The 25,256-nt window shown below is 52.1% G+C and overlaps 1 protein-coding gene across 1 annotated transcript in view; it reads right to left on the bottom strand.

The window, feature by feature from the left end:
* Nucleotides 1-25,256, bottom strand: part of ASAP3 (ArfGAP with SH3 domain, ankyrin repeat and PH domain 3) — a 49,763-nt gene that overhangs the window by 5,161 nt on the left and 19,346 nt on the right. Inside the window, 18 exon segments of the mRNA XM_039233093.1 lie at nucleotides 593-708; nucleotides 862-947; nucleotides 1,920-2,097; nucleotides 2,324-2,418; nucleotides 2,644-2,777; nucleotides 2,868-3,058; nucleotides 3,163-3,211; nucleotides 4,351-4,438; nucleotides 4,753-4,822; nucleotides 5,753-5,862; nucleotides 6,039-6,125; nucleotides 6,293-6,368; nucleotides 6,826-6,911; nucleotides 7,131-7,242; nucleotides 14,115-14,164; nucleotides 15,787-15,861; nucleotides 18,863-19,008; nucleotides 19,105-19,177. Coding sequence (XP_039089024.1) covers nucleotides 593-708; nucleotides 862-947; nucleotides 1,920-2,097; nucleotides 2,324-2,418; nucleotides 2,644-2,777; nucleotides 2,868-3,058; nucleotides 3,163-3,211; nucleotides 4,351-4,438; nucleotides 4,753-4,822; nucleotides 5,753-5,862; nucleotides 6,039-6,125; nucleotides 6,293-6,368; nucleotides 6,826-6,911; nucleotides 7,131-7,242; nucleotides 14,115-14,164; nucleotides 15,787-15,861; nucleotides 18,863-19,008; nucleotides 19,105-19,177 — 1,822 coding nt within the window.

Below are 25,256 nucleotides of genomic sequence, written 5' to 3'. Positions count from 1 at the left end.
GTTTTTAAAAATTTTCTTATGTTCTATTTATTTTTGAGGGAGAGAGACAGAGAGAGAGACAGCGCAAGCAGGGGAGGGTCAGAGAGACAGGGAGACACAGAATCCGAAGAGAGGCTCCAGGCTCTGAGCTAGCTGTCAGTACAGAGCCCGATGCAGGGCTTAAACCCAAGAACTGGGTGATCATGACTTGAGCCGAAGTCGAACGCTTAACCGACTGAGCCACCCAGGCGCCCCTGACCAGGCATATGTTAAACAGTAAATAGTGGCTACTATAATCACTATTATTTGAATTCAGCCAATATTATTTGCTTAGGTACTTTCAGAAACATTCTTTTATTTTCTCTTCTTAGCAGTTCTACTTGGTCCATGGTATGACACCCATTTTACACATGGGGAAGCTGAGGTTCAAGAGATGAATGGACAGATCCCAAGGTCACAGAGGTGGTCAGAGGCAAGCCAGGATTAGGACCCAAGTCTGTCTGCAGAGCCCATGGTGGTTATCAGTGCTCTCCATCTGGGAAGAAGGCAGGAAGTGCCACACTCAGAGGAGCAGGGAACCGGAAGTGTGGTGGGGGAGGTGCTGGAGCCCCACCTGTGCCCACTGAAGCTCTCCCTTTCAGCAGCAGCTTGAGGCAGTCGGGCTGGTTGTGGAGAGCTGCGCAGTGCACAGCACTGTTCCCGTCGGAAGCCTTGGCATCCAGGTGACCTCTGGGGGTGGGGGCCAGGGGGAGGTAAGGGGAACAGACAGGGCGGAGGGGTCAAAGTCAGGGGCAAGGAGAGGGAAGGGGGAAGGGGAGCGGAGAAGAGAAAGGAACAACGGGGAGTATGAGGAGGTGGTCGGACAGGTAGGGAGGTTCTCACCCATTTTGGATGATGAAATCCACCAGGGGCAGGGAGGCCTGGTTGGCGACTCTGATGGCCAAGTGCAGGGCGAGCTCTCCAGGTGCCTGGGTACACAGCCACACCTCTGAGTTTCCCCCAGTTCACCTGCCCTCAATCCAGTATTACCCTCCTGAACTCTTGCTGCCCAGGACACCTCCACACCTAAGGCTGCTGCCCTGCTGCCACCTAACGTGCTGGCTGCTGGAGCTGAGAGAGGGGACCACGGGGATGGAGCGTGTTTGGGAGGAAGGCGAGCGATCAGTTCCTTCGCAGCCTCCTTCAATGGCTCCGCCTCCTCTTAACAGATGCTTCCCAAACTTGATTCTTAGCCCTGCGCTTTCCCTCTCTGCTCCTCTCTCTCACTGGCCCCTTGAGACCTCAGCTAACCTCATACTTTGAGCTGTCACTCATGTGTAGGCTGTTCCAAATTCTTACCTCACCTAAGTGCTGTACCCTCACTGCCCCCTGGGCAGTCCCACCCACCGCTCAAAGACACGACATCCAATTTTGCATGTACTGTCGGCAACTCCTGTCAGTTTATCCATTCAAACGGCTCTGGTACCCTGCCCCTCCGACCCACCCCCTCCTGGCTCACATGATGTTTGTCAGTGGAATCGCCAGTGCAACAGTCTTCCCTTATCTACCTGATGCACCCTTACCCATTTCCGAGGCTGGTCAAGGAAAAAGATACTAACATTTAGTGCACACATACTATATGCCTGGCCCTTTATATACATAACTTAATTCTCGCTTCTACCCTGTGGGTGCTATCATCAACTCATTTTATGAATGAGAAAATGAGACTCAGAGAAGTTAAGTAACCTGCTCTAGATCACACAGCTAGGAAAAGACAGAAAGCCAGGAGTCTGGCCCAGGTAGACTTGACTGAAGTGCTCTGTCCCATTCACCCCTCTGCAGGGTGGGATCTGAGCAGATGTCAGAGGTGGGGAGGAGCAAGGGGGAGATAGCTGGTCCTGGAGAAAGACTGGGGTGAGAGAGCACGAGGGATGTAAGTGGCCCTTGGAGGCGGTTCTCACCTGCCCCTCTGGCCCAGGCAGCAGCTGTCCAAAGTCCTGCCCGTTAGCGAAGGCCTCCAGCACTGACGGGAGGTCCCGGTTGCAAATGGCCGTCCGGAGTCTCTGAGGCTCAGGTGCGGACCGGCGGGCAAACCTGTGTTCCACATACTTGGCCACAATATAGTCCCTGCGCGAGCTCCTGCCGAAGTCAACCACAATGTCAGAGCAGGGGCCGTTTCCACCCAGTGGCCCCTCCCACAGGAGATACAGCCCTCCTTTCCCCCAGAACCATGTCCTAGACTCTTCCAGATCTGAGGCTCCCTTCTCCCCAGACTTCTGGTCCAAGATCCTCCTGAGACCACAGGAGCTGGGGAAGCAGAATCCCCAGCCATGATGTCCGCCCCCCCATCTGATAATCCCCTTACATGTCACTTTCAGCTGAGGGCTTCGGGCCGCCATGTGAGGGCAGCTGGGCCTCCATAACCTCATTGAAGCGAGTGTTTCCGATGTTCAAGGCCAGCTGGGGTCGCAGGAAAGTGGTGGGGGTCAGACCGGTGGTTAGGGCAGCGCCCCCTGGACGAAGGAGCCTCCAGAAGCCCCGCCCCATCAGCCCCTTCCCGGTGCTGCATCAGGACCCTGCCCCACCTCTCCCGGCCCCACAATCTCAGGTTGAGCCAGTTGACCCAAGTCCTGCCCCCACAAAGTCACGCGCCCAAGGCCACTTCTGGCCCCGCCCCGCCCTCACCAGCAGCTCGGAGGGGCCCAGCAGGTCCAAGGTGAGGGACTGCATTCGCGAGAAGCGCACACCCAGCTCGCGGTGGACGCCGGAGCACTGGATGCAGGTGAGGACGCCCAGGTTGGTGCTGAGCCACGTGGGGTCTGCAAGGTAGAGCAGCTGGAGCCTGGCGGTGTGGGTCCCTCCCTCCCCTCCCCTGCCACCTCCCTCCTCACCCCGCCGCCCTGGCCGACCTGCAGCCCCGCAGTCACAGCACTGGCCGTTTCCGGGCCTGCTCTTCACCTCCGCGTTGAGCAGCTTCGTGAGGTCTTGGGGCTCCCCGTCCAGCCCAGCGCCCCCCCAGGGCCCGGGGCCGCCGCTGGGCTCCCCGAGGAAGGCACTGCTCAAGGCCTCATCCTTGCTGTTCTGTAGCACTGACACCCACCTGCGAAGAGCACGCCGGAGGGGCATGGGAGTGACACCCGCGGGGGTGGGGTCCCCAGAGGCTCCCCTGACCCCACCCCCAGGCTGCCCGAGGGGCTCACTCACGCCTCACACTCATGTTCATCTTCTGCCTGGAAGTGGTATGTCCTGTTGTCTGTGGGGAGATGGGGGTGTGTCTGGCCCACAGAAACCCTGTGGGCCTTCCCTGGGCCCAGGGAGCCCTCACCCAAACAGCGGGTCCAGGTGGTGCTTCTTTCCCTGTGGAGCCAGGCTCTGCAGAGCTGGGGGTGGGGAGGGTAATGACAGTGGCCGGCAGCACAAGCAGCTTCTCATAAGTCACGTCCAAAGGAGGATCCCAACAAGAAGCCTCTGTGTGACACTCCAGGTCGGGGCTCCAGGGAACAGCACCCCATCCAGCTCAGAGGCAGGGTATCCTGGGAACCTACTGCCCTCACCCCACTTGGGCCCTCAGCCTCCTGTCTGGTCTCCTTGCTCCCGAACTCCCCCTTTGCCCAACCTGTACCAGCTGCCAGGTTGTTGTGCCCGAGGTTTCGATCTAATCATGCCACCCCCTGCTCCAAGACACCCCATGGCTCCCTATTACCAGGAAATCAGGTCCAAACCTTTAAGTGGTATTCCCAGGCCTCATCTCCCACTGCTCTCCTCTGTGAACCCTACACTCTGGCCACCCTGGTCAGAGCCACTGCCCTGCTCCCATACCTTTCATCATGCCAGTCCTATCTCCTGAAATGTCTTCCCCCAAACTCTGTGTTCTTCAAGGCTATACTCCAGGGCTCTCTGCCTCAGACAGCTCTCCGGATTCCCCACAGTACGGCAGGACTTCCCCTCCCCAATCTTGGACAGTGCTGTATCTGCACCTCTCTTCTGGATGCTTCCCTGCCAGATAGGTCCCTAGGATGAGATCTAGGTCTTTCTCAGCCTGCACTGGCCCCCACGTAAAGCCTGGCATCAAAGCCTCCAAAGGATGGAGAGTGAACATTTTAAAGAAATAATAATTTCAAAAACCCAATTACCCAAATCCATTCAAATATACTTTACAGGAATAATCATATTTAATGTGGGATGTGGGTACATTTTAATGTTTAATGGGATGCGGGGAAAAGCCTCTAAAAAGAGCGTCCAGGACCTAAGAAATCTGATGGTCACAGCAGCAGGTGTTTGATAAACGCATGTGGGATTGGACACAGGCCCCGAACTGAAGCCTCCTGGGAGCTGAGAGGTCTCTTAGAGAAGTGCTGGGCAGTTGTTAGAGAGGAAACAGGGACTACTCACGGGTCACCAGGTCAAAGCACTTTTTCTCCTCAGGGTTTGGCCTCACTTGGCACGTCAGCAGGGTCAGCTTCACGGGGGGCCGGTTTATCTGTGGGAATTGGGGGATAAAGGATTTATGCATTACCCTCGGGGCCTCCCAGACTCTTAGACCTCTATTTCCCAATCTGTTAAATGGGTACAGTAGTCCTGTTCCAGTCTATGTCTCCTCTCCCCCAGCCCCTCATGGATGTGGAGTGTGGGCCAAGACTAGGTTGGGAGCTTTGGATCCCATCCATCCTCCCACAGGAGGGTCTCCAGCAACCTGCGTCCAGGTTTGGGGGCCGGTGCTGGGGGGAGGGCTTGTTCAGAGCAGCGAAGAGAGGACCTATTGAGCCCTGAGAGCTCCTCCCCTCCAGGCCTCACCGTGCTGTGTGAGATGGTCAGGCAGCCGTACTTGACTCCACACTTCCTTTTCTGCCAGACTCTTCGAATTCTAGAGCCCAGAGGGATAGAGAGACACTGACCCAAGGCTCACACCCAATTCCCTTGTATCAGAAAAGAGCCCTGGACCAGGTCCCCAGCCCCACTTGTACGGCCTCCAGTCATGCCTCTTTCACCTCTTCCATCCTCTGACTCCTACACCTCTCACTTTCTGGGGCTCCCTTCTGATGGAGGAGACACAGTCCTGTCCTGAGGAAGCTTCCAGTCTGATGGGGGAAACACAGCCCCCATTCTCTGGGAATCCTTATTCTAAAGGGGAAGATGCGACCCTGGCGCTCTGAGAGCTTCTCTTCTGACGAAGGAGACACCGCTCCCTGCCTTCGGGAGCTCCCAGTCTGCGAGCAGCATCAGGCGCCTGACACACACATGCACTATGATTCAGGATAAAGCAAGACAGCTACTGAGACCCGCAAAATAGAAATCAGCAAACCCACGATGCAAAGCTACTTAATACTTCTCTCAGAGGTGAATACCGATTGGTGTAACAAAGCTACTCTTCTCTGACAAAAGCTGATTGGTTAGTAGACACATGAACACATCCCACGGAACCTCTGCATTTCACAGACTAATTTTTTTTTTTTTTTACACCAGGGAGCAAGGCACAGTCAACACTTTCATTTCCAGGGATATTCCATATAGAGAGAGGGTAAGGGGGAAGGTATGGAGACAGTGCAGGGCATCATAAGTACTCAACAAGGGCTAGCTGCTACTACTATTCTTTTTCAAGTTAAGAATAGCCCGTACCTTCCGGCAGAAGTTCATGTGCCGAGGATTCCGAGGACTTTGTGTAGCTAGAGTGGAGGGTCCTAAACCTCAGAGCCTAAGCAAATGATGAGACCGGCCCCACTGGGCGGCTCCCCCAACCGTCATTTACTGGCCGTGTGGCTTTGGGCAGGTTACTTAGCCTCTCTGAGTGACTTACCCGTCACTTTTCTTGTACAGAAAGCCCACCTTCTCCGTCCCAAACTGCTTGTTGCCTTGGTGCTGATGGATGCTGTAGCCCCCTCCTGAGTTCTTCCGGCTCAGATTCTCCTGTTCCTCGGACACGCAAAGGAGACCTTAGGGCGTCTGGGAAGAGCTTCATCCTGCGGGGGTCTCACTCAGGGAGACTTCTCAAGGGCCCCTTGGCAGGGGGCCTCCCTTCTCTCCCTCCCGCCACGGCGGGCCTTAGGAGAAGGCACTTATTTGGGGACGACTGAGGCACTGACCTCTCTGCTCTCAAGCTGCAGTGACCCTCGAAGGGAGTCTCGGAGCTGGGTCAGCTGCTGTAGCTCCTCCTCTTGGGCTTGATGCAGCTGCGGGGCAGAAAGCAGGACGCAGGCGTGCTGGGTGCACAGCCCAGAGCAAGTCGAGCAGGGGAGAGGCCTTGCTCTCCGGGCAGGGGTCAGCTCCTCCACACCCCCCGGGTTCTCCCAGAAACACAGAGGACTTGACCAAGTGCCTAAGGGCGAGGCCGACTTACCGCGTGCACAGAGGCCGCGAGCTTCTCGATGAAGGGGGACAGGCTCTGGGCAGCCTTCCAGCCATCTTGGAAAAAGCTAAGAGGCGTGAGGCCACACACGGGACAAGACAGAGGAGAGTGAGAGAGGCAGGAAGGGAGGGAGAAGGTGCGCCCAGGACCACAGGGCCCCTGCGGGCAGTACTGTCTGCCAGTCGGGAGCGGGCTCCCCGGAGTCGAAGTTGTCTGGGTCCAGATCCCGCTTCCCAGCTGTGTGATATTAGTAAATCTGAGCCTCAGTTTTCTGAGGATAAATGGTGATAATAACAGTACTTGCTCACAGGGCCGTTGGGGGATTGAGTGAGAGCAAATGTGTGGTTTGCCTGGTACATGGTGAGCCCCCAGGAAAAGAGGAGCCTTAGGAAGCATCACCAACAAGGCACAGACAGAGTCCTCGAGGACCTGCCAGATCCTGGCCTTGTTTTTGTTTTGTGTCGTCTGAAGGGTTAATGGCAAGGGCTGTGGGTGGGGGTGGGGACAAGGGAGAAGAAACCTACTTGTGCTGCGCGTGGAAGAACTTGATGAGGCTCTGCAGGAAATCGGGACCCTGCTTCATCTGGCTCTCCCCGGCTCTCAGCAGATACTGGGGACAGAGCAGGGCTAAGTGTGCAAGGTGAGCAGAACTGCATCCCGGGGGTAAGGGGCTGCCGTCCCCAGCCCGGGCTAATCTTGGCCATGACTGAACCCTGGTGATATCTCAGGTGCCATCTGGCTAGGACCTGCAACTGCGCCCCCTGGGGGGGTTCAGGAGACAAAGACAGGGAGACACATCCCACCCGCCCCACCCCGCAGCACCCCTCACCTCACACATGTGCAGCTGGAAGACGCGTCGTTCTCTCTGCGTGTCCTGGGCCACCTCCCCAGGGCTCCCTCCTATCACCCTGGCCCGGTCCCTCTCCTTCTCCAGCCTGGCCCTAGGCTCCAAGGAAAGAGAGGCCTGAATAACTCTCGCTATAGCCCCTTTCACGCGCCACCATGCCCACGTGCTCCTCTCTGCCACGGGCACACGTGAGTGAGGGGCCCTCCCGGGTGCCAGCTATGTGGCAGGGCTGGGGCACGATGGTAAACAAAGAGGGTCCAGGTGGGGGAGAAAGACACGAATCAAATCACAGCCGTGAAGACTGAAATGGGGGATCTGACCCCACCCGGCTGCTCAGAAGTGCTGTTTGAGGTGAAATGTGAAGTCTGAGAAGCTGCCTTGGAGAAAGCGAGGAGCCTCAGACCATGTGGTGGCTGGAGGCAGGGGGCATCGGGGCTCAGGGATGGAGATGGAAGGTGGCTCTGGGTGAGGTACAGAGGGGCCCGCTCATGCTGGGCCTAATTCAGATCGCTGCTGCCAAGAGCAAGGGGAAGGAGCCGAAGGTTTTCATGCAGGAAGGCGACGGGCTCAGATTAGGGCCAGGTGGGGTTTGGGGTGACCAGTCTGATCTTGCTGTAAGGATCAGTGGCTTAGAGGATCAGTCGGTGCCTTCCTACTTCTGAACCGTGAAGCTACGCATTTAAAGCTGAGAAAACCTTTGTCTTTTTCTCTGCCAGCAAAGACAGCTTGTAGCTAAGAGTACCCTGGGCCTTCCCCCTACAGATCTTAAGGGCTGTTTTCCCTCTTTGTGGGTGGGTGGATCTGTGCGTAAATGATTTCCTAGAAATGCCACGCCCATCAGACCACCCACTCTCAGCCAGGAGAGTGTTTCCACATCTGGGGCTGGGCATGCATAGCCACAAATCCTCTGTAAGGAGACTTCTCACTTACCAGTTTTGCTTTCAAATAGGTACCAGCCCTCAGCAAAGATGATAGCTGTGGGATATATTCCAAGTATCACTACCCCTCTCCAAGCCTCAGTCTCCTCATCTGGGAAATGGGGATTCCTATCTGTACCCAGATGAGACAAGAGTATGCAGGAGACTTAGCACACAGAAGACCCTGTGGCTATTATTATCACAGGTCCCTCTAGGCCTCGGTTTTCCTATCTGTAAACTGGGGAAGCTAAGGCCTAGGCAGAGTCCTCAGGTCCATTCTGGCTTTAAAGTTCCAGGTCTTACTGAGGTCAGGCCTCTGGGACAGCGTGTATATGCAGAATCTGTCCCCGGAGACCTGTTGAGCCATTCCTCAACCCTGGAACTACAGATGTTTTACCAGATAATTATTTGATGTGGGGGCTGTTCTGTAGATGTAGGATATTTAACAGCACCCTTGACCTCTATCCACTAGATGCCAGTAGCATCTCCCAGTTTTGACAGCCAGAAATGTCTCCTGGGGGTAAGGGTGCCCCTGTGTGAGCCCCACTGCTCTAGAGTGAGGGTCCATAGGGTTTTTTTTTTAATTGTTAAGAGTGGTTATTTTTCATTTCCCTAAAGCTTTATCGTACCCCGAGAGGGAGTCCGTGGCAGGGTGGGGAAGTTAGAGTGAGGGCTGACCCCGTGAACTGGGCAGGGGGGTGGGTCATGGCAGATGCTATGTTGGGGGATCTGAAGATGAGCAGCAGAGAGGGGCAATGACTAGGCCTGCAGTGTGCCCGCAGTGAGCCTGGCAACTTGTTAAGGAGGGCAGGAGACAGAGCAGGCAGGGTGGGCTGGGAGGGGGCAGTGGGGGGGTCTCCCCTATACACCGCTAATCTTATAATTCACTAGTAAAAGTGAAAAATAAGCTAGATGGCTCTCAGGAAATAGATAAATACATTATATTCTGGACATCTATAGGAATACTATGCAGCTGTTAAAAAGGACAAGGAAGATCTATACATACTGACATGGAAAGGCATCTGCTCCAGAGTAAATGTACAAAAGGGAAGCACAATATGGGACAGTGGCTAGAAATGTGTGTTCTAGATTTGAATGGCAGCTCCCTCACTTACCTTTATAAATCTAAGCTTCAGTGTCCCCCATTTCAAAAATGAGACAAATACTGCCTGTTCTCAGATGGTCTAATGCATGGTATAGTCCCTGTCATATGGGAAGCCCTCAATAAACAGCAGGATTATGATGATGCTAATGACATTGTGCTAATAACACTGATGAGTATGGTAATAACTACTGGTGATTCCTCTAGATAATGTTTTATTTTTAGCATAAGGTACTTGCTTATTTATTTAATATTTTTTGTATAGGCTCTAGTGGAGATTAAAGGACAGAAGCTAGTTAGCTCAGGATAGAGACACGCTGTGAAGTACCATAGATGGCTCTGTGAATTACCACAGCTCTGTCCCTCAGCCTCAGCTAAGGTCATCTATGGAAACGTACCCTACCAGGTCTGAGATGATCTCAGATGCCAGCTGGGGAGTGATTTTTATTCCATCACACCCTGCCCAGAAAAGAGCAACTCCTATTCCCTCCCTATCTTCAATGGATGGCCAATATTTTAGAAACATTTCCCATGTTGGGAATATTTTATTTGAATGGACTTGCGGCAGAAGGAGTGAAATGAATATTGTGTGAAAAACAGTGAAGGGCTAGTTACTGAGAGGACCCAGGTAGCTGGAGAAGGGGACTTCAGGGGGCCGTGCAGTATTCAGAGGGGGAGCAGGCACTCCCAGTGGAGGGAGGGGGTCCATGAGGAGCATGGCAGGAGAGGAAGGGATCAACACGAGGCACACACCCGTCAACCGATGCTCCTGTGATGTCTCCTCCTGCCCCCGCTTCCCTCTACCCAATCAAATCCACCTGTCTTGTCTGCACCTCAACTGACACTACTCTTAGGACACTGTCGCTTTGTATTTTCATTGTTTTTTCTTTTTTTAAATTTTTAATGTTTATTTATTTTTGAGACAAAGAAACACAGAGCGTGAGCGGGAGAGGGGCAGAAAGAGAGGGAGACACAGAATCCAAAGCAGGCTCCAGGCAGCTGTCAACACAGAGCCTGATGTGGGGCTTGAACTCACGTACCAGGAGATCATGACCTGAGCAGAAGTCGGACGCTTAACCAACTGAGCCACCCAGCCGCCCCCATGTATCTTCGTTGTTTACCTACCCACCTCTCCTCTTGCTTACGAACCAGTGGCATCCACTAAGGGAGGGGTTGGGGTGGTGCTTTTTTCCTCAATTCTTACCTATAAACTGGGGGTAATAACAGCCCCTTTGCCTGCCAAGAGGAATCGATACATCGGATAACAGATGTAAAGGGCTTATCCTGAACCTAGGATAAAAGAAGCTTATAAGTAAGTCTAAGTACCAGCTGCTATTATTACTAACTATTATTTTGAAGCACTAATATTGTGCTGGGTGCTCTGCTGGACTCTTCACCAACTAATGCGATAACCCTGGGAGGCACGAATCACTACCCCCTTTTACAGTTGAGGAGCCTGTGGCTGAGACAAGTCACGTGTCCAAGTCCCTCAGCCGGTAACTGCTGGAGCTAGGATTTGAATCCAGGTCTGTCGGATGCTAGAGCCTTGGGGACGACACTGGTAACCAACACTGTGTCTCAGATGTGCTCCATCCCTCCTTCTCTGTCTGGTTCCCCCGGCTGGTGACAGGCACAGTGTCTTTGTTTTTTCGTTTTTAAAAAAATGTATTTTATTTACTTTTAAATTTTAATTCCACTATAGTTAGCACACGGTGTTCTATGAGTTTCAGTGTAGAGTATAGTGATCGACAATTCTATACATGACTCTGCTCATCACGGTAAGTGCGCTCATTGAGCCCATCACCCATTTCACCCCACCCCCACGGTGTCTTTTCTGACAGGTCATAATCAGAGATTGTTTTACAGAAGATGAAGCTGAGACCCAGAGGAAAGAATCAAGAACCCAAGCTGCTCAGGGGAGATGCCAGGAGCAGAGCCTAGGATCCTGACTCACGGCTCCTCGCTGTGTTATTCTGGTCTCCATTCTGACTCAGAAAATGCCTGATAAATACCTGTGGAACCATAGCACCAGATACTTTATATACACTGGGCTTATTTCATCCACATCAACCCTGCAGGGTATCACTGGCCCCATTTCTCAGATGAGGAAAGAGACTTGCACATGAACACCCTAGAAAAACTAGGCCCCTGCACAGGGGATGCCTTTCTTCACAGCTCCAGGTGGACAGGGGAACCCTCCTCCTATATGAACAATCAGGAAGTAAGGCTCCTGGTGATATCCGACAGATGCTTTTCTGGGCCCTTCCAGCTGCTGCCCAGACTGTTTTGGTAAGAATGAGGTGGAAATTACAGTCACTCATGGCTCACCAATATCTAGTTACACCTGAAGCCCTCATAAAAAGGAGTGTCACAGACTCCTGTGCCAGGACAGATAGCTCAATCCATGTAACCTGCATGGGAGGAGCACTAGACCATGGAGCACGGCAGAAAGAGCCCTGGGTTCTAGTCCAGGCCCTGTTGATTACTCCCTGAACGACCTTCACCAAGCCCCTCTCCCTGTCAATTACACAGTCTTTAAACGAAACCTTACGGGCAAAATCAATACATAAATAAAATACCAGGCACAGGTACAAGGGTGCCTGGCTGGCTCAGTCCGTGGAGCATGCAACTCTTGATCTCAGTGTTGTAAGTTTGAGCCCCATGTTAGGTGTAGAGATTACTTAAAAACAAAATCTTAAATATATATATATATATATACATATTTGTATGTATCTGTAAATCTGGTAAAAGCAGAGCGCTTGGAATGGTCAGCAGAATGGGACTTATTCTTTCCATTTGGTAGGCGATGATGCCCTGCAAGGCTGCTGGCTTAGTCAAGGGAACTCAGGAAGACGCAAGCCACCACATCAAATAACAGAGAAAGACAGCCTGCGTGGCCAAGCCCCTCCCTGGGCCTCTAGTGAGAGCAGATGGCCTTGCCCACCACAGGTCCCCTCACCCTCCCCACAGGGGGTGAGAGCAGATGGCCACGCCCACCACAGCTCCTGCAACCTCTGGGGGGGGGGTCTACTTTGGGGGGGGCACTGCTGGAGTACGGACTCAAGGCCTTCCTTCAGACTTGGGGAGGTCCCCATGGCCCTGGGGTTGGAGGAACATTAAGCTCCAGGATCTCCTTAGAATTGATCCTACAGAAGTAATAATTCTGGGTGGGAGCAAAGATTTAGTTCCAAGGATGCTTCCGAAAGATAGAGGCGGAAGAAATACACTTCAGATCATGCGGATGTTGGCACCCAGTGAGCCCATTTAAGTGACGATGTGTATGAATATACAGTGATGTGGAAAGATGGTCACGATGGGTTTTTTTTTAGTTTTTATTTATTTATTTATTTTGAGAGAGAGAGACAAAGAAAGCACGAGTAGGGGAGGGGCAGAGAGAGCGAATCCCAAGACCTGACTCATAGGCCATGAGATCATGACCTGAGCTGAAGTCGGAAGCTTAACTGACTGAGCCACCCAGGCGCCCCTGTCACAATGTATTTTTAAGTAAAAGAAAACTCAATATGATTATGTTCTCAGTTTTGTAAAAATATTTCTTTATATATAGGAAAATGACTAGAAAGATGTTAATACTTTAGTCTTGGAAATTAAGACTTTTCCCTCGCACATGGGTGGCTCAGTCCGTTAAGCATCCAACTCTTGATTTCACTCAGGTCATGATCTCATGGTCTGGGAGTTTGAGTCCTTTGTCTGGCTCTGTGCTGACAACACAGAACCTGCTTGCGATTCTCTCTCTCCCCCTCTCTCTCTCTCAAACTAAATAAGCTTTTTTTTAAAGAAACAATTTTCTTCTTGGTTTTTGGTGGTTCCCCCTCCCCCCACTTTTTTAAGTGCTAAAACTAGAGGGTCCGCCCATACTTTGTAAAAATATTCAAATAACAGAGAAGTACTAGCTGTTCCCCGCATGGCCCTAAACCTCTCCTAAGGATGATGAAAGTTTTTTCTTCTTTCCTCCCTATTTCCTAAGTGATTCACAATGGACACATATTGTGTTTGCAAAATGCAAGAGAAAACATTTTACAAACAGTGAACAGTGCCCTGAGGTATGGTGGGCCCGGCCCGGCCCTGGCAGAGTCCCACAGACAGAGCCCGAGGAGTCTCTGCTCTGGGGGGAGCGGCTCCTTCTGTCCCCGTGATGTCCCAGGAGCGAGTGAGAGGTCTGGAGTATCGTGAGCTGTGCACAGAGGCGTGGGTACGACACTGGCTCCCTTTCCTCCTCCGTGTCCGACTAAATGCTTAGAAATACCACCGGGGCTGCAGAAAGAGGATCGAGGAGCATGAACCCCAGCTCTGCCTCTGCCTAGCCGTGTGGCCTTGGGCAGGCAACTTAACCTGTCTGAGCCTCCAGTCCCTCCACTGACAACTGGGATGCTAACACTTCCCGCACAGGGCTGGGTGGTGGTGAGGACTGACGGGCACACGGTCAATGGCCGCTCCTTTCCATCTCTCTGCCACTTCTGGCACCACTGAGCAGATGGGTCTCTGAGAGTTGCATCTCCAGGACCCTTCATAATTGCTCCCCTTTGGCGGTCTTGCAGTCCAGCCTCCAAACTCCCCTCAGGCTTGGCCACAGATCACCTCCTGTAAATGCCTCTAGAGAGGGAGATGGCGGGCGCCTGGGTGGCTCAGTCGGTTAAGCGTCCGACTTCGGCTCAGGTCATGATCTCACAGTTCATGGGTTCAAGCCCCGCGTTGGGCTCTGTGCTGACAGCTCAGAGCCTGGAGCCTGCTTCAGAGTCTGTGTCTCCCTCTCTCTCTGCCCCTCCCTGGCTCACACTCTATGTCTCTATATCAAAAATAAATAAACATTGAAACAAAATGTTAGAGAGTGAGATGCCATGCGCGTTTGGGTGACATGTCCTGGCAGCACTGAGGTCCTCCCCCATCCATCGCTCCCCTGGGCAAACCACCCTGACTGCAGCCACTTACATTTTGGCTTCGTAGTCCTTCCACGCCTTCTCCAGCTGCTTTTTGGAATCCTGCGGTTTAAAAAGAACAATTTGCCCAGGGGTGCCTGGGTGGCTCAGTCAGTTAAGCTATTGACTCTTCTAGGTTTCAGCTCAGGTCAAGATCTCACGGTTTGTTGGAATTCTCACTCATTGCCCCTCCCCCACTTACGCATGCACGTGCGCACTTTCTCTCTCTCTCTCAAAATTAATAAATAAACTTGCTCGCTCTCTCTCTCTCTCCTAGAAATAAATAAAACATTTAAAAAAGGGGGGGGCGCCTGGGTGGCTTAGTCGGTTAAGCGTCCGACTTTCGCTTAGGTCATGATCTCACAGTTCGCGGGTTCAAGCCCCGCGTCGGGCTCTGTGCTGACTGCCAGCTCAGAACCTGGAGCCTGTTTCAGAGTCTGTGTCTCCCTCTCTCTCTGGCCTTCCCCTGCTCATGCTGTCTGTCTGTCTCTCCCTCTCTCTCTCTCCTAGAAATAAATAAATCATTTTAAAAAAACTAATAAATAAACTTTAAAAAAAAAAAAAAGAACAATTTGCCCAAAGGGGCACTTGGGGGCTGGAATCAACAGTACGCTTTGCTACCTTTAGGGTGATCCTGTGCGTTCATGCTCCCCTAAGCTGCTCGGAGTCATACTCCAGCCAACCCTACACGCATAGCCTTTCCTGTAAACCTCGCCCCCCAAAACAGACCCGACCAGCACCATTTCTCAGGGCTGAGCCCCTTCTCCCACCTGACCTCTTCCTATCGTTGCCAAGAATCAGCTGGGTTTGGTGGGCCTTGGCCCAAGGTCTGGGAAGAATTTCAAGACCTCTTTCTCACAAGGTAGAAACCCCATGCGATGAGGATGGGAAGATGGATGTCAGGCTCCTCCCCTAACTATCCCACCCTTTCTTCTGCGTGAACTAGATCATCCTGTCAACAGGAAGGGTCCAGGTAGAGGGGACATATGCACAGAGAGGCTGAGAAGTCTACCCCAGGCCACACAGCAAGCCGGTGAGACCTGGCTGATCCCTGGCCTAGTTTGCCTGGGCCTCATCTAGCTGGAGTGCTCACACCCTTCAGACCTGTCCCCGTCAGTCAGGTAAAAAAAAAAGCTGCCTGGCTGGTTTGGGTGGTTCCCAGGCTGGTGGCGGGCCTAAGGCAAGAGGGAAGTGGGGGGGGGGGGGGGGCAGGGGGGGGCATGACAGCTTCTCCCCTGGGCCTTCTGGGGCCGACTTCTCAGGGAGATTAGTCTGTCACTTTCTTTGAGTTCTGCTCCGCCTGGAGCTAGAGCTCCTGGGTGCAGAGAGCAGCCCCAGCCCCCCCACCCCCACCCGGGGCTCCCACGAAAGCTGTCAGCAGGTTACCAAACCCTCTGGGCCTCAACTGCAGGACAGGGACGGCAGGGCCTGCGGAACCCCCCTCGGAGGGCTGGTGTGAGAACTGCCTGAGCTACTTCACGTGAGGGGCCCAGGCAGACAGTAGGGCAGTCATCCTAGCCTGACCCCAAAGCCAGGTCTTCTGTCCCAACTAGGGCCAGCACGCCCACTGTGCCGCCTCACTTGACCTCGGCTGCAGCCCAGCCCCGCCTCCCCTGTGGTCTCCTGCCCACCTCTTTCTTACTCCATCACCTGTGGGCACCTCCACTCCCCAAATGGAAACTCACCTGCCGCCCGTCCCTCAGTTGCCCCTTCAACAGACTGTCCAGGGGGAACGAGACAATGTTGTTCAGATTCTGAACCTGGAAAACGCAGAGACCCCCAAACCCCATCCTGGGTGACCATCTGTGGAGCCCCAAGGGGCTACAGGGCACAAGGAAGCATCAGGGGGCAGAGGAGGGCCCTGGGGGTAGAGGAGGTGAGGGTGGAGGGTAGAAGGGGTGGGTGGCGGAGGCGGCCTCTGGAAGAGCTGTGACCCCCTCTCCTAAGCCGGGCTCATCACCGCCCAGCTCTGGGAATATCCACGGTCAGCCCCATCTCCACTCCTTTGCCACAAGGGCCCTCCCCTCGCCCCTCTGACTCTGAAGTGGCCATCTGTTGTTTGTGTCTGGCCAGCTCCTCTCCCCGCGATGCGGGGAACCCTTCCCCTGTGGTCACGTGGGGAAAACACAGGAGGCAGAGCTGACCAGAGTACCCCATCCTTGGGCTACACGGATTGGATCAGGCACGTGACTCGAGCCAGCCAATCAGGATCCTTCCTGGAACTTTCTGCCAGAGTCCCGGGAGAAAGATTATCTTTCTTCAGGTAAGACTGTGAATCTGGGTCTGCTGGGCCATCCTGCCCACTGAGCAGACACAGAGAAAAACTATCTAAGAGAAAGAGCAGAAGCCTAAAGGCAGTTGCATACCTTGATTTCCCATTATGGGGGCCAATGAATTCTCTTTATAAAAAATCAAGTTTGAGGGACGCCTGGGTGGCTCAGTCGGTTAAGTGACCGACTTCAGCTCACGTCATGACCTCATGGTCAGTGAGTTCAAGCCCCATGTTGAGCTCTGTGCTGTCAGCTCAGAGCCTGGATCCTGCTTTAGATTCTGTGTCTCCCTCTCTCTCTGCCCCTCCCCTGCTCATGCTCTCTTTCTCTCTCTCTCTCTCTCTCTTAAAAATAAATAAACATTAAAAAATATTTTTTAAAGTCCAGTTTGAATTTTTTTTTCATATTTTTTATTTATTTCTGAGAAAGAGAGAGAGAGAGAGAGAGAGACAGCGTGAGCAAGGGAGGGTCAGAGAGGGAGGGAGACACAGACTCTGAAATAGGCTCCAGGCTCTGAGCTGGCAGTCAGCACAGAGCCCGACGCGGGGCTCGAACCCACGAACCGCAAGATCATGACCTAAGTGAAAGTCGGATGCTTAAATGACTAAGCCACCCAGGCGCCCCAGTCCAGTTTGAAATTTTTTTAGAGGCTCCAGGCTCTGAGCTGTAAGCACAGAGCCCAATGTGGGGCTTGAACAAATGAACTGTGAGATCATGACCTGAGCCAAAGTCAGACACTTAACCGACAGCTACCCAGGCGCCCCTAAAAAATCTTAGTTTGAAAAACAAGATTCTAGTTTGAACTGAATTTCTACCATTTGGCAACCCAAATTGCCTGTCTCATACTTGAGTTCACCTTTCAAAGTACAGCTTCCCTCCTCCAGGAAGCCTTCCTGATTGCTCCTACACATGGTCTATGCTGACCTCTTTTCTGAACCATGGCAGCCTCTGACCCAACTTGCTGGGTTCTTGAGTTTGTGCCAAGCTGCTGGTAATGCCTGGTGTCATCCCACATCTCAGTGCCGACCTCCACTAGACTATGACTCTCTAAGGCACAGCCTGACTCTTTCCTGTGTCACCAGCCCCTAGTATGATGCCCAGCACAGAGCAGACCCTCAGGAAAGCCTAGTTTGACCGAAACAGCAGGAGGAGAGATCAAGACAAAAGAAGTCATTAATTCAGGGGGCTCCTGGGGGGCTCAGTCGGTTAAGTGTCTGATTTGGGCTCAGGTCATGATCTCGCGGTTTGAGTTCGAGCCCCGCATTGGGCTCTGTGCTGACAGCTCCGAGCCTGGAGCCTCCTTCAGGTTCTGTGTCTCCCCCTCTCTCTGTTCCTCCCATGCTCATGCTCTGTCTTTCTCTGTCTCTCAATAATAAATAAAAACTTTTAAAAACTAAAAAAAAGGTCACTCATTCCGTTGAACTCAAACACTAAAGCCCTACATCCAGGCCAGTGTGGGAGGCGGAGCTATGCAGAGAGATACAATAATGACAGCTGGCAATATTATCTCTCACCTACTGAGCACTTACTCCAGGGTAGGCACTTAACTTGTGTAAGTCTCATTACAACTCTGTGTGGTGGGTGCCATTATTAGCACAATTTTACACATGGTGCCCGGGCAGACTGACTCACGTGGCCAGGGTCACGCACCCAGAGAGCAGCAGGGCCGGGTCCGAGTCTAAGCCTGAGGTCTGGGTGCTCAACCGCAGAGCAAACTGCCTCTCAGAAACGATGCAGCCAGGGACAGGGCAAGGGGGGCACTGGGGCACGAAAGCCAGTCCCAAAGCCACGGAGCCTGGAGAGCAATGGGCTTTCCGGAGGTGCTACAGCCACGCTTGAGTTCAGACGCTCAGGGAGCCAGACAACCTGGGTTCAAGTCCGGCAAGTTGCTTAACCTCGAGCCCTAGCTCTCTAGCCCATAAAGTGGGGAAAACAGTAAAACCAAACCCACGGAGCTGTGCTCCAGGATTCGGTGAATAACCCCCGTGAGGTGCCTGTTCAGGGGACCAGGCGCAGGAGCCGAGAGGCTGGCTGAGGGGAGGTAGTGTCCAGGCTTTGGGGACACAGCAGGTGCAGTTGGGAAAGCAGAAGACAAAGAGGGTTAAGTGGAGGCAGTGGCACAAAGACAGGAACCCCAGGGTCTGCCCTCCCTTCTCCCGAACCTCCTCCAGGAAGCCCTCTCTTTGTGGGGCTCTTCCCCTCTGGGAGCCCCAAGGGCTGCTGGGTACTCACCACAGAAGAGAAAGAGGAGGGCAGGGTCAGAGGGAGGGCAGGAAACAGAAGACGTGGGGGGAAAAGTCAGGGGAGAAGAAGAACGCAAATGGTAGGTCAGAACTGGAAAAGGAATTGGGTCCTTGGTCAAGGTCAATGGAGACTGGAGGTCAAAGGCAACCCCAGAGAAGGGGGAGCCTTTCCCAGTCAGGTTCTTAAGCCCACTTGATTTACCCTGAGCCTAGGCTAAGGGCTGGGTGAGAAAGGAACAGGGCCTCACCAGGTTCTTGAAAAGCGCAGCCACCTCGCGGGTGAACACGGCCAAATTCAGGAAGCCGGTGGACAGCTCGTGACTGTTTTGGGACAAGTGGCTGTTGCCCAAGGACTCTACAGCCTCTCGGTACTGCTCCTCATTCTCCACGTGGCCTGTGGAGGTAGAGAAAGAAGGGTTAGCTCGATGCTGGGCCGGGGCCTGGGGTGGGGGCTCCTTGGCCACTCTGGGCATCAGGCAGGCTCACTCACCAAGGCCAGAGCTGTGGATCGCGCGCACAGCTTTCTTTATTCTCTGCAGGATGGCCTGGTCTCCTTCTAGGATCTGGAAGCAAATGTGGATAGAGTTCAGGGATGCCTAGCTGGGAGGCATGCCCACCTCCATGATCCCACCCTCGAAACACACGTACGAAGTTTCTTCCCCAGGGCCCCCTGCATCCCCCACCAAACATAAATAGACCACCTGCTTCCACCCAGACCACACAGGAAACAGATCAGTCACACCACTCCAGGAAGACCAGACGTTTCTCCCCAACTCCAGTGCGGGCCAAGTAAACAGAGCGATTCCAAGGCATGTGGTGTAGTGGGGAGAGCCAGACCTGGGTTCGAATCCTGACTCTGACACTACCTAGTGTGTCACTCTAGACAAACCTGTTAGCTTCTCTGAGCCTTGGGTACCTTGTCTGCAAAATGTAGACCCTACTATAGACTCCTGGAGGTGCTGAGCAAATGAATGGTTAACAAATATATACAAAACGTCTGGGGTGGCTGGGTGGCTCAGTTGGTTAAGCATCCGACTCTTGATTTCAGGTCAGGTCTGGTCTCATGATTCGTGGGATCGAGTCCCACATCAGGCTCTGTGCCGTACACATAAAACACTTAGCAGAAGACCGGAGGGGAGAATGTGGACATCTCTGAGTTCTCGAAGACAAATCCCAGGCTCAGGAAGCAGATGGGGTCACTCAACCCCAAATGGAAAGAACTGGGGGGAGGACATCAAGCAACTTCTGTGGACTATAGGGTGGACAGCAGACTATGGGGAAGGCCAGGGGAGGTGACAGTGAGAAGCAGGACTCACATGCCCTGGGGGGCTCAGCATGGACCAAAGTCTCCCAGACACACTCTTCTTCAGTGGGTACAGAAGCCCAACCCCATGGGGCCCTTATGAAATGCTTAGTTCAGCTGGAAGTTGTTGAATATTATGGCTGAAAAGGGCTGACAGAACCACAGATGAGGAAACTGAGGCCAAAAGAAGGAAGGGCCTTGCCTGGAGTCCAGTAGTGGGGCAGGAGCAGAGCTGGGCTTCCGGGGGCCGCTCCAGCACGGTGCTTCACCCCCACACCCAATCACACGTCCCAGGCCCACCCTGACCCCAGCCCCACCTATTTTGTTCCGTGACCAAAAAGGAGATCAGAATTTATTTTCAAAGAGTCCCCTTTGTCATGACCAGCATTAGCAACCCCATTTGGAATGGTATCTCCAAAGATTCTAAATGATCTCACAGGAGGATATGCACAGGGCTGGCCTCAGGGTCAATGTGGAGTGTTCTCCAAAGCCCTTGGCATGTAGGGAGCCTCTGGAGGGAGAGGGGTCTGCTTCTGAAGCTCTGGTGCTATGTGACCTCGAGCAAGTTGCTTATTTGCTCTGAGCTTCCTGATTAACTATCTGTAAAATGGAGGAAGCAATGCCTCCCTCCCAGGGCTGTTATGTATATGATATGGTGCACATACAGGTGTGGCTTGGGGCTGAGCAGAGCGTGTCCTCAAAGAACAGACAGTACACATGATCATCATCAGCGGCTGCTCCTGAGGCTAGACGGGTTTGTCAGATTCTGAGTACTTTTCCTAGAGGGACTAGAAAGCTAACATTCTCCTCCCTGAGTATGAACTTCACGTGTGGGACCCGTGGATGCCCATCCCAGGGATGAAGAAAAAAGTCAAAGATGTAGGGAGATCGGGGGGGGGGGGAGGGAGGGGGAGGGAAGAGGAGGCCATGTTTGAATCAGTTAAGGAACTAAGACATTCTACTGGGGAAACAAAGACAGGAGGAGAAGACGCAGACATCACTATAGTCCCCAAAGACCTCGATGAGGAAACACGTGTTCGCCAAAGCCCTTGATCCCCATCTTGAGATCCGAAAGGGAAAGCTAAGAGATGATTAATTTAAGGAGCTGTGACTTTACTCCAAAAGACAGTGTAGCTTAAAGATATGAACAAATTCCAAAGAGATTTCGAAAACTCCCTAGAAGGCAGGTGATGTGCTTAGCATACAGAAAGTACCCAATAATTGTTTACCCAGTGAATGACGTTTTGCAAAGTCCTGGGATATGGGCCTAGAGGTCTGTGTCCAGGATACTCTCCAGGAGTCTCCCCATCCCATGATGTGGATTCTCTGAAAACTTCCCTCCTTCCCTCTAGCGGTGGGCCCTTGTCACTTTGTTTGTTTTAGCCACAGGTAGTCGGACCAGGGTGGACGCTTGACCCAAGCTGGCTCAATCAGCTTCTCTCTCCGGGGAATTTGGAATCAGGCTCTGGGAAGTCAGCTAACTGATCAGAAGCACTTCAGCGGGGATGTCTTTCCCACCACGTCCAAGGAGAAAAGAGCAAAGCAGACGTACAGACAGGAGCGAAAGAGACCCGTGCAGCCACAGAGAAGCACAGGAAAAACGCCACTCTGCTTTCTGGCACCTCTCCAGGTCCCACACCCTGAGAGGCTCCTCCACGATTCCTGTCCTTGCATCTCCGTGAAAGACCCCCGAATCCACCCAACAAATCCCCTTAAGTGCGTAAGCTGCCTCGAGAGGCTCTCTTCCCTGCAGTGTGACCGTGAGCACTGGCCGGCCCTCAGTGTCCATCTTCTCTTCTCCCGTAGCAGAGAGAAGCCTGACTTTTCAGATGGCCACTCGGCCACTCATGGTAGAGACTATGTTTCCCAGCCTACCTTGCAGGTGAATATGGCCATACGATGAAATGCTGACCTATGTAATATGATGGATATTTCTTTTGTTAGCTTCCAGAAAATATTCTTAAAAGGATAGAGCAGGGAGCCTGGGTGGCTCAGTTGGGTGAGTGTCTGACTCTTTATTTCGGCTCAGGTCATGATCCCAGGGTTGTGGGGCTGAGTCCCGCATCGGACTCTGTGCTGATAGCACAGAGCCTGCTTGAGATTCTCTCTCTCCCTCTCTCTCTTTCTCTCTCTCGAAACAAATAAATTCAAAAAAGGAAGGGCGGGACTACACACCTATTAAAGTAGCCAAAATCCAAAACAGTGACAACACCAAATGCTGACGAGGATGTAGGACAACAGTAACTCTCATATGCTGCTGATGGGAAGGCAAAACGGTACAGCCACTCTGGTAGACAGCTTGGCCGTTTGTTACAAAACTAAACACACTCTTAGCATATGATCCAGCAACTGCGCTCCCTGGTATTTACCCAGATGAACTGTAAGCCTATTTCCACATAAAAACTTGAACATCGATGTTTATAGCAGCTTTATTCCTAACTGCTAAAACTTGGAAGACAATGGAATATTATTTAGCATTAAAAAGAAGGGAGCTATCAAGTCACAAAGGACATAAAAGAACCTTAAATGTATATTTCCGGCCGGCCCAGTTGGTGGGGCATGTGCCTATTGATTTCAGGGTTGTGAGTTCAAGCCCCGTGATGGGGTCAGAGATTACCTAAAAATAAAATCTTTTTAGAAAGATGTATATTACTGAGTGAAAGCCCATCTGAAAAGGTTGCATACTGTCTGATTCCAACTACGGGACATTCTGGAATAGGCAAAAGTGTGGAAACAATAAACAGATAGGGGTTGCCAGGGGAGGGAGGGATAAACAGGTGGAGCACAAAGGATTTTTATTTATTATTTTTTTAATGTTTTTATTTATTTCTGAGAGAGAGAGACAGCGTGAGCAGGGGAGGGTCAGAGAAAGAGGGAGATACAGAATCTGAAGCAGGGTCCAGGCTCTGAGCTGTCAGCACAGAGCCTGACGCGGGGTTCGAACCCACAAAGGTGAGATCATGACTTGAGCCGAAGTCGGACGCATAATTGACTGAGCCACCCAGGTGCCGCGTACAAAGGATTTTTAGAGCCGTGAAACTCTTCTGCATGATAATGCTAGTGGATACACGTCACTATGCTTTTGTCAGAACTCATAAAATGTACAATACCGAGAATGAACCTTAACATAAACTATGGATTTGGGGTGATAATGACATGTCAAGACAGGTTCACTGATTATTACAAATATGCCATTCTGGTGTGGGATGGTGATAGTGTGGGAGGTTATTTGTGGAGTAGAAAGTATATAGGAACTCTCTGTACTTTGCACTCAATTTTACTGTAAAGCTAACAATATTTTTTTAGAGCATTTTTTAAAACAAGGTGGGGGGAAGAAAAGAAAAACAGGAAGAGAGGGAGGGGTGCCCTCTGTCATAACCTTCTCTTGGCTGGAATGCATTTGTGATGTCCAGAGCTCAGGCAGCCATTTTGGACCATGAGGTAGAAGCCACACGTTATGGACGGTGGAGCAAGACAGTAGTAGCCTTGTCCTGGTGATTGGGGAGCCACCCCATCAGCCTTGGACCACTTCTCTGTAGACTTCTTTTATATGGAAGAGAAATAAATGTCTATCTTATTTTAGCCACGTTATGCTGGGTATTTTGTCACTTGTGACTAAAGCTAGCTCTAACTGGTACAGGTAGGCAAGTTGCCCTAATGACCAACAAATGATCACTTGATGCCCTTGTCAGATATAACTCAGGAAATGGTTTCCTGGCAAGATACCATTTCTGTCTCTACTGCTCTTAGCAACCAACATTCATATAGCTATTCATTCATTCACTCTCTAAACTAGTTACTGAGTGCCTGCTATGCGTTCACACTCTGTAAAAGACACAGACTCAGCTCTCAGGGGCATCGCCATCTAAGGGGAGAAAGAGCCAAGTAAACAGACACCTGCAATGTGATTACAGCTGTACTGGAAGGTGGACAAGGCACCCGGGAGCCCAAGAGAAGCAGAGCCCTGTCTGCGGAAGAGGAACAGAGAAATCCTTAAGCTGTGATGCTTGACTGTGGGCGCGGGACCGGCAGGGAGGAGACTCAGGCTGCACTGTGGGGTGCCATGGGGAGTGCCTGGTATAAATGGGAGGATTGCTAAAGGAGGGAGGCTTGCTCTAGGAAGAATGGGAAAGGAGAGGAACACTGTTCATTCATTCATTCATTCCAACAAGCATCTACTGGTGCCTATTTTAACTAGGCATGGCCCTTTCCTTCAAGAGGCTCCCAGGCACATAAACACGCCAAGTGCCTGAAGTGGGCACAAAGAGGGGAGAGTTCTAAACACTCTTTCCTCAAGAAAATATCTGAACACCATTCATACTAGGGTATCAATGACTGATAACACCTACACTCTCTGATATAATGGGGCAAAGACTTAAGCTAAAGAAATATAGTTGTGCTTGTTTTTTTGAGAGAGAGAGAGAGCGCGAGCAGGTGAGGGACAGAGAGAGAGAGAATCCCACGCATGCTCCACACTCAGTGCAGAACCCAACACAGGGCTCAATCTCTTGACCCTGAGGTCATGACCTAAGCCTAAATCAAGAGTTGGACACTTAACCGACTGGGCCACTGAGGTGCCCCTAGAACTATAGTTTTAAGGAGGAAATTCTGATCACAGCCTGGGGATGGGAAGATATCTGGGGAAACACACAGAGGTTTCCAGAACTCTTGTAATGGCCCTACCATAGCAGAGTGAGTCACAAGTTGAGATTCTAACCCCATTCTCCTCAAAACGATCTCCCTGGGTAATACTAGCACAGCAGTATTCCAAACCTCCTCTTTAAAGTAGAAAAGTAATATAATACGGGGAGAAAATCCATTCTGTGCTTAACTCACAGAGTTACCGGTGAGGCCTCTATGAGATCGCAGACATGGCAGCAGGTGCCAAGCCTGGGGGCATCTGGAACGTATGAGTCCCATCCTTCCTGTGGTTTGCTTTCTGCCTCTGGAGGAGATGAGCCCTCCGGCCCCGGGTCTATGGCTGGCTGGGTTAGACCAAACAAGTCAGCCTCTGGACTCAGGTGGGTCCATTTAATCCTCAAAGTGGGGTCTCTGAGCCAGTAGTATCAGGACCACCTGGGACGTTGTTAGAAATGCAACCTCTTTGGCTGAATCAGGAAATCTAGGGGAGGAGCCCAGCGACTTGGGGTTTAACAAGCCCTCCCAGTGAATCTGCTGCAGGCTGAAGTTTGGGAATCACTGGTTAATTCCACCCTTCGGGGACACGGTAAATCCTCGCTGCTCAACGTATAAGGCTGGCCCCACACTGTCTGGCTTTGAATTCCAGCTCCATTAGGTACTTGCTGTGTGACGTCCCTGTGCCTCAATGTCCTCATTCA

This window comes from Hyaena hyaena, unplaced genomic scaffold, assembly GCF_003009895.1.
Source record: "Hyaena hyaena isolate Hyena2069 unplaced genomic scaffold, ASM300989v1 scaffold_3, whole genome shotgun sequence".
NCBI lineage: Eukaryota > Metazoa > Chordata > Mammalia > Carnivora > Hyaenidae > Hyaena > Hyaena hyaena.
The sequence above is the reverse complement of the archived record's forward strand: the minus strand, read 5'-3'. Positions and strand labels throughout refer to the sequence as shown.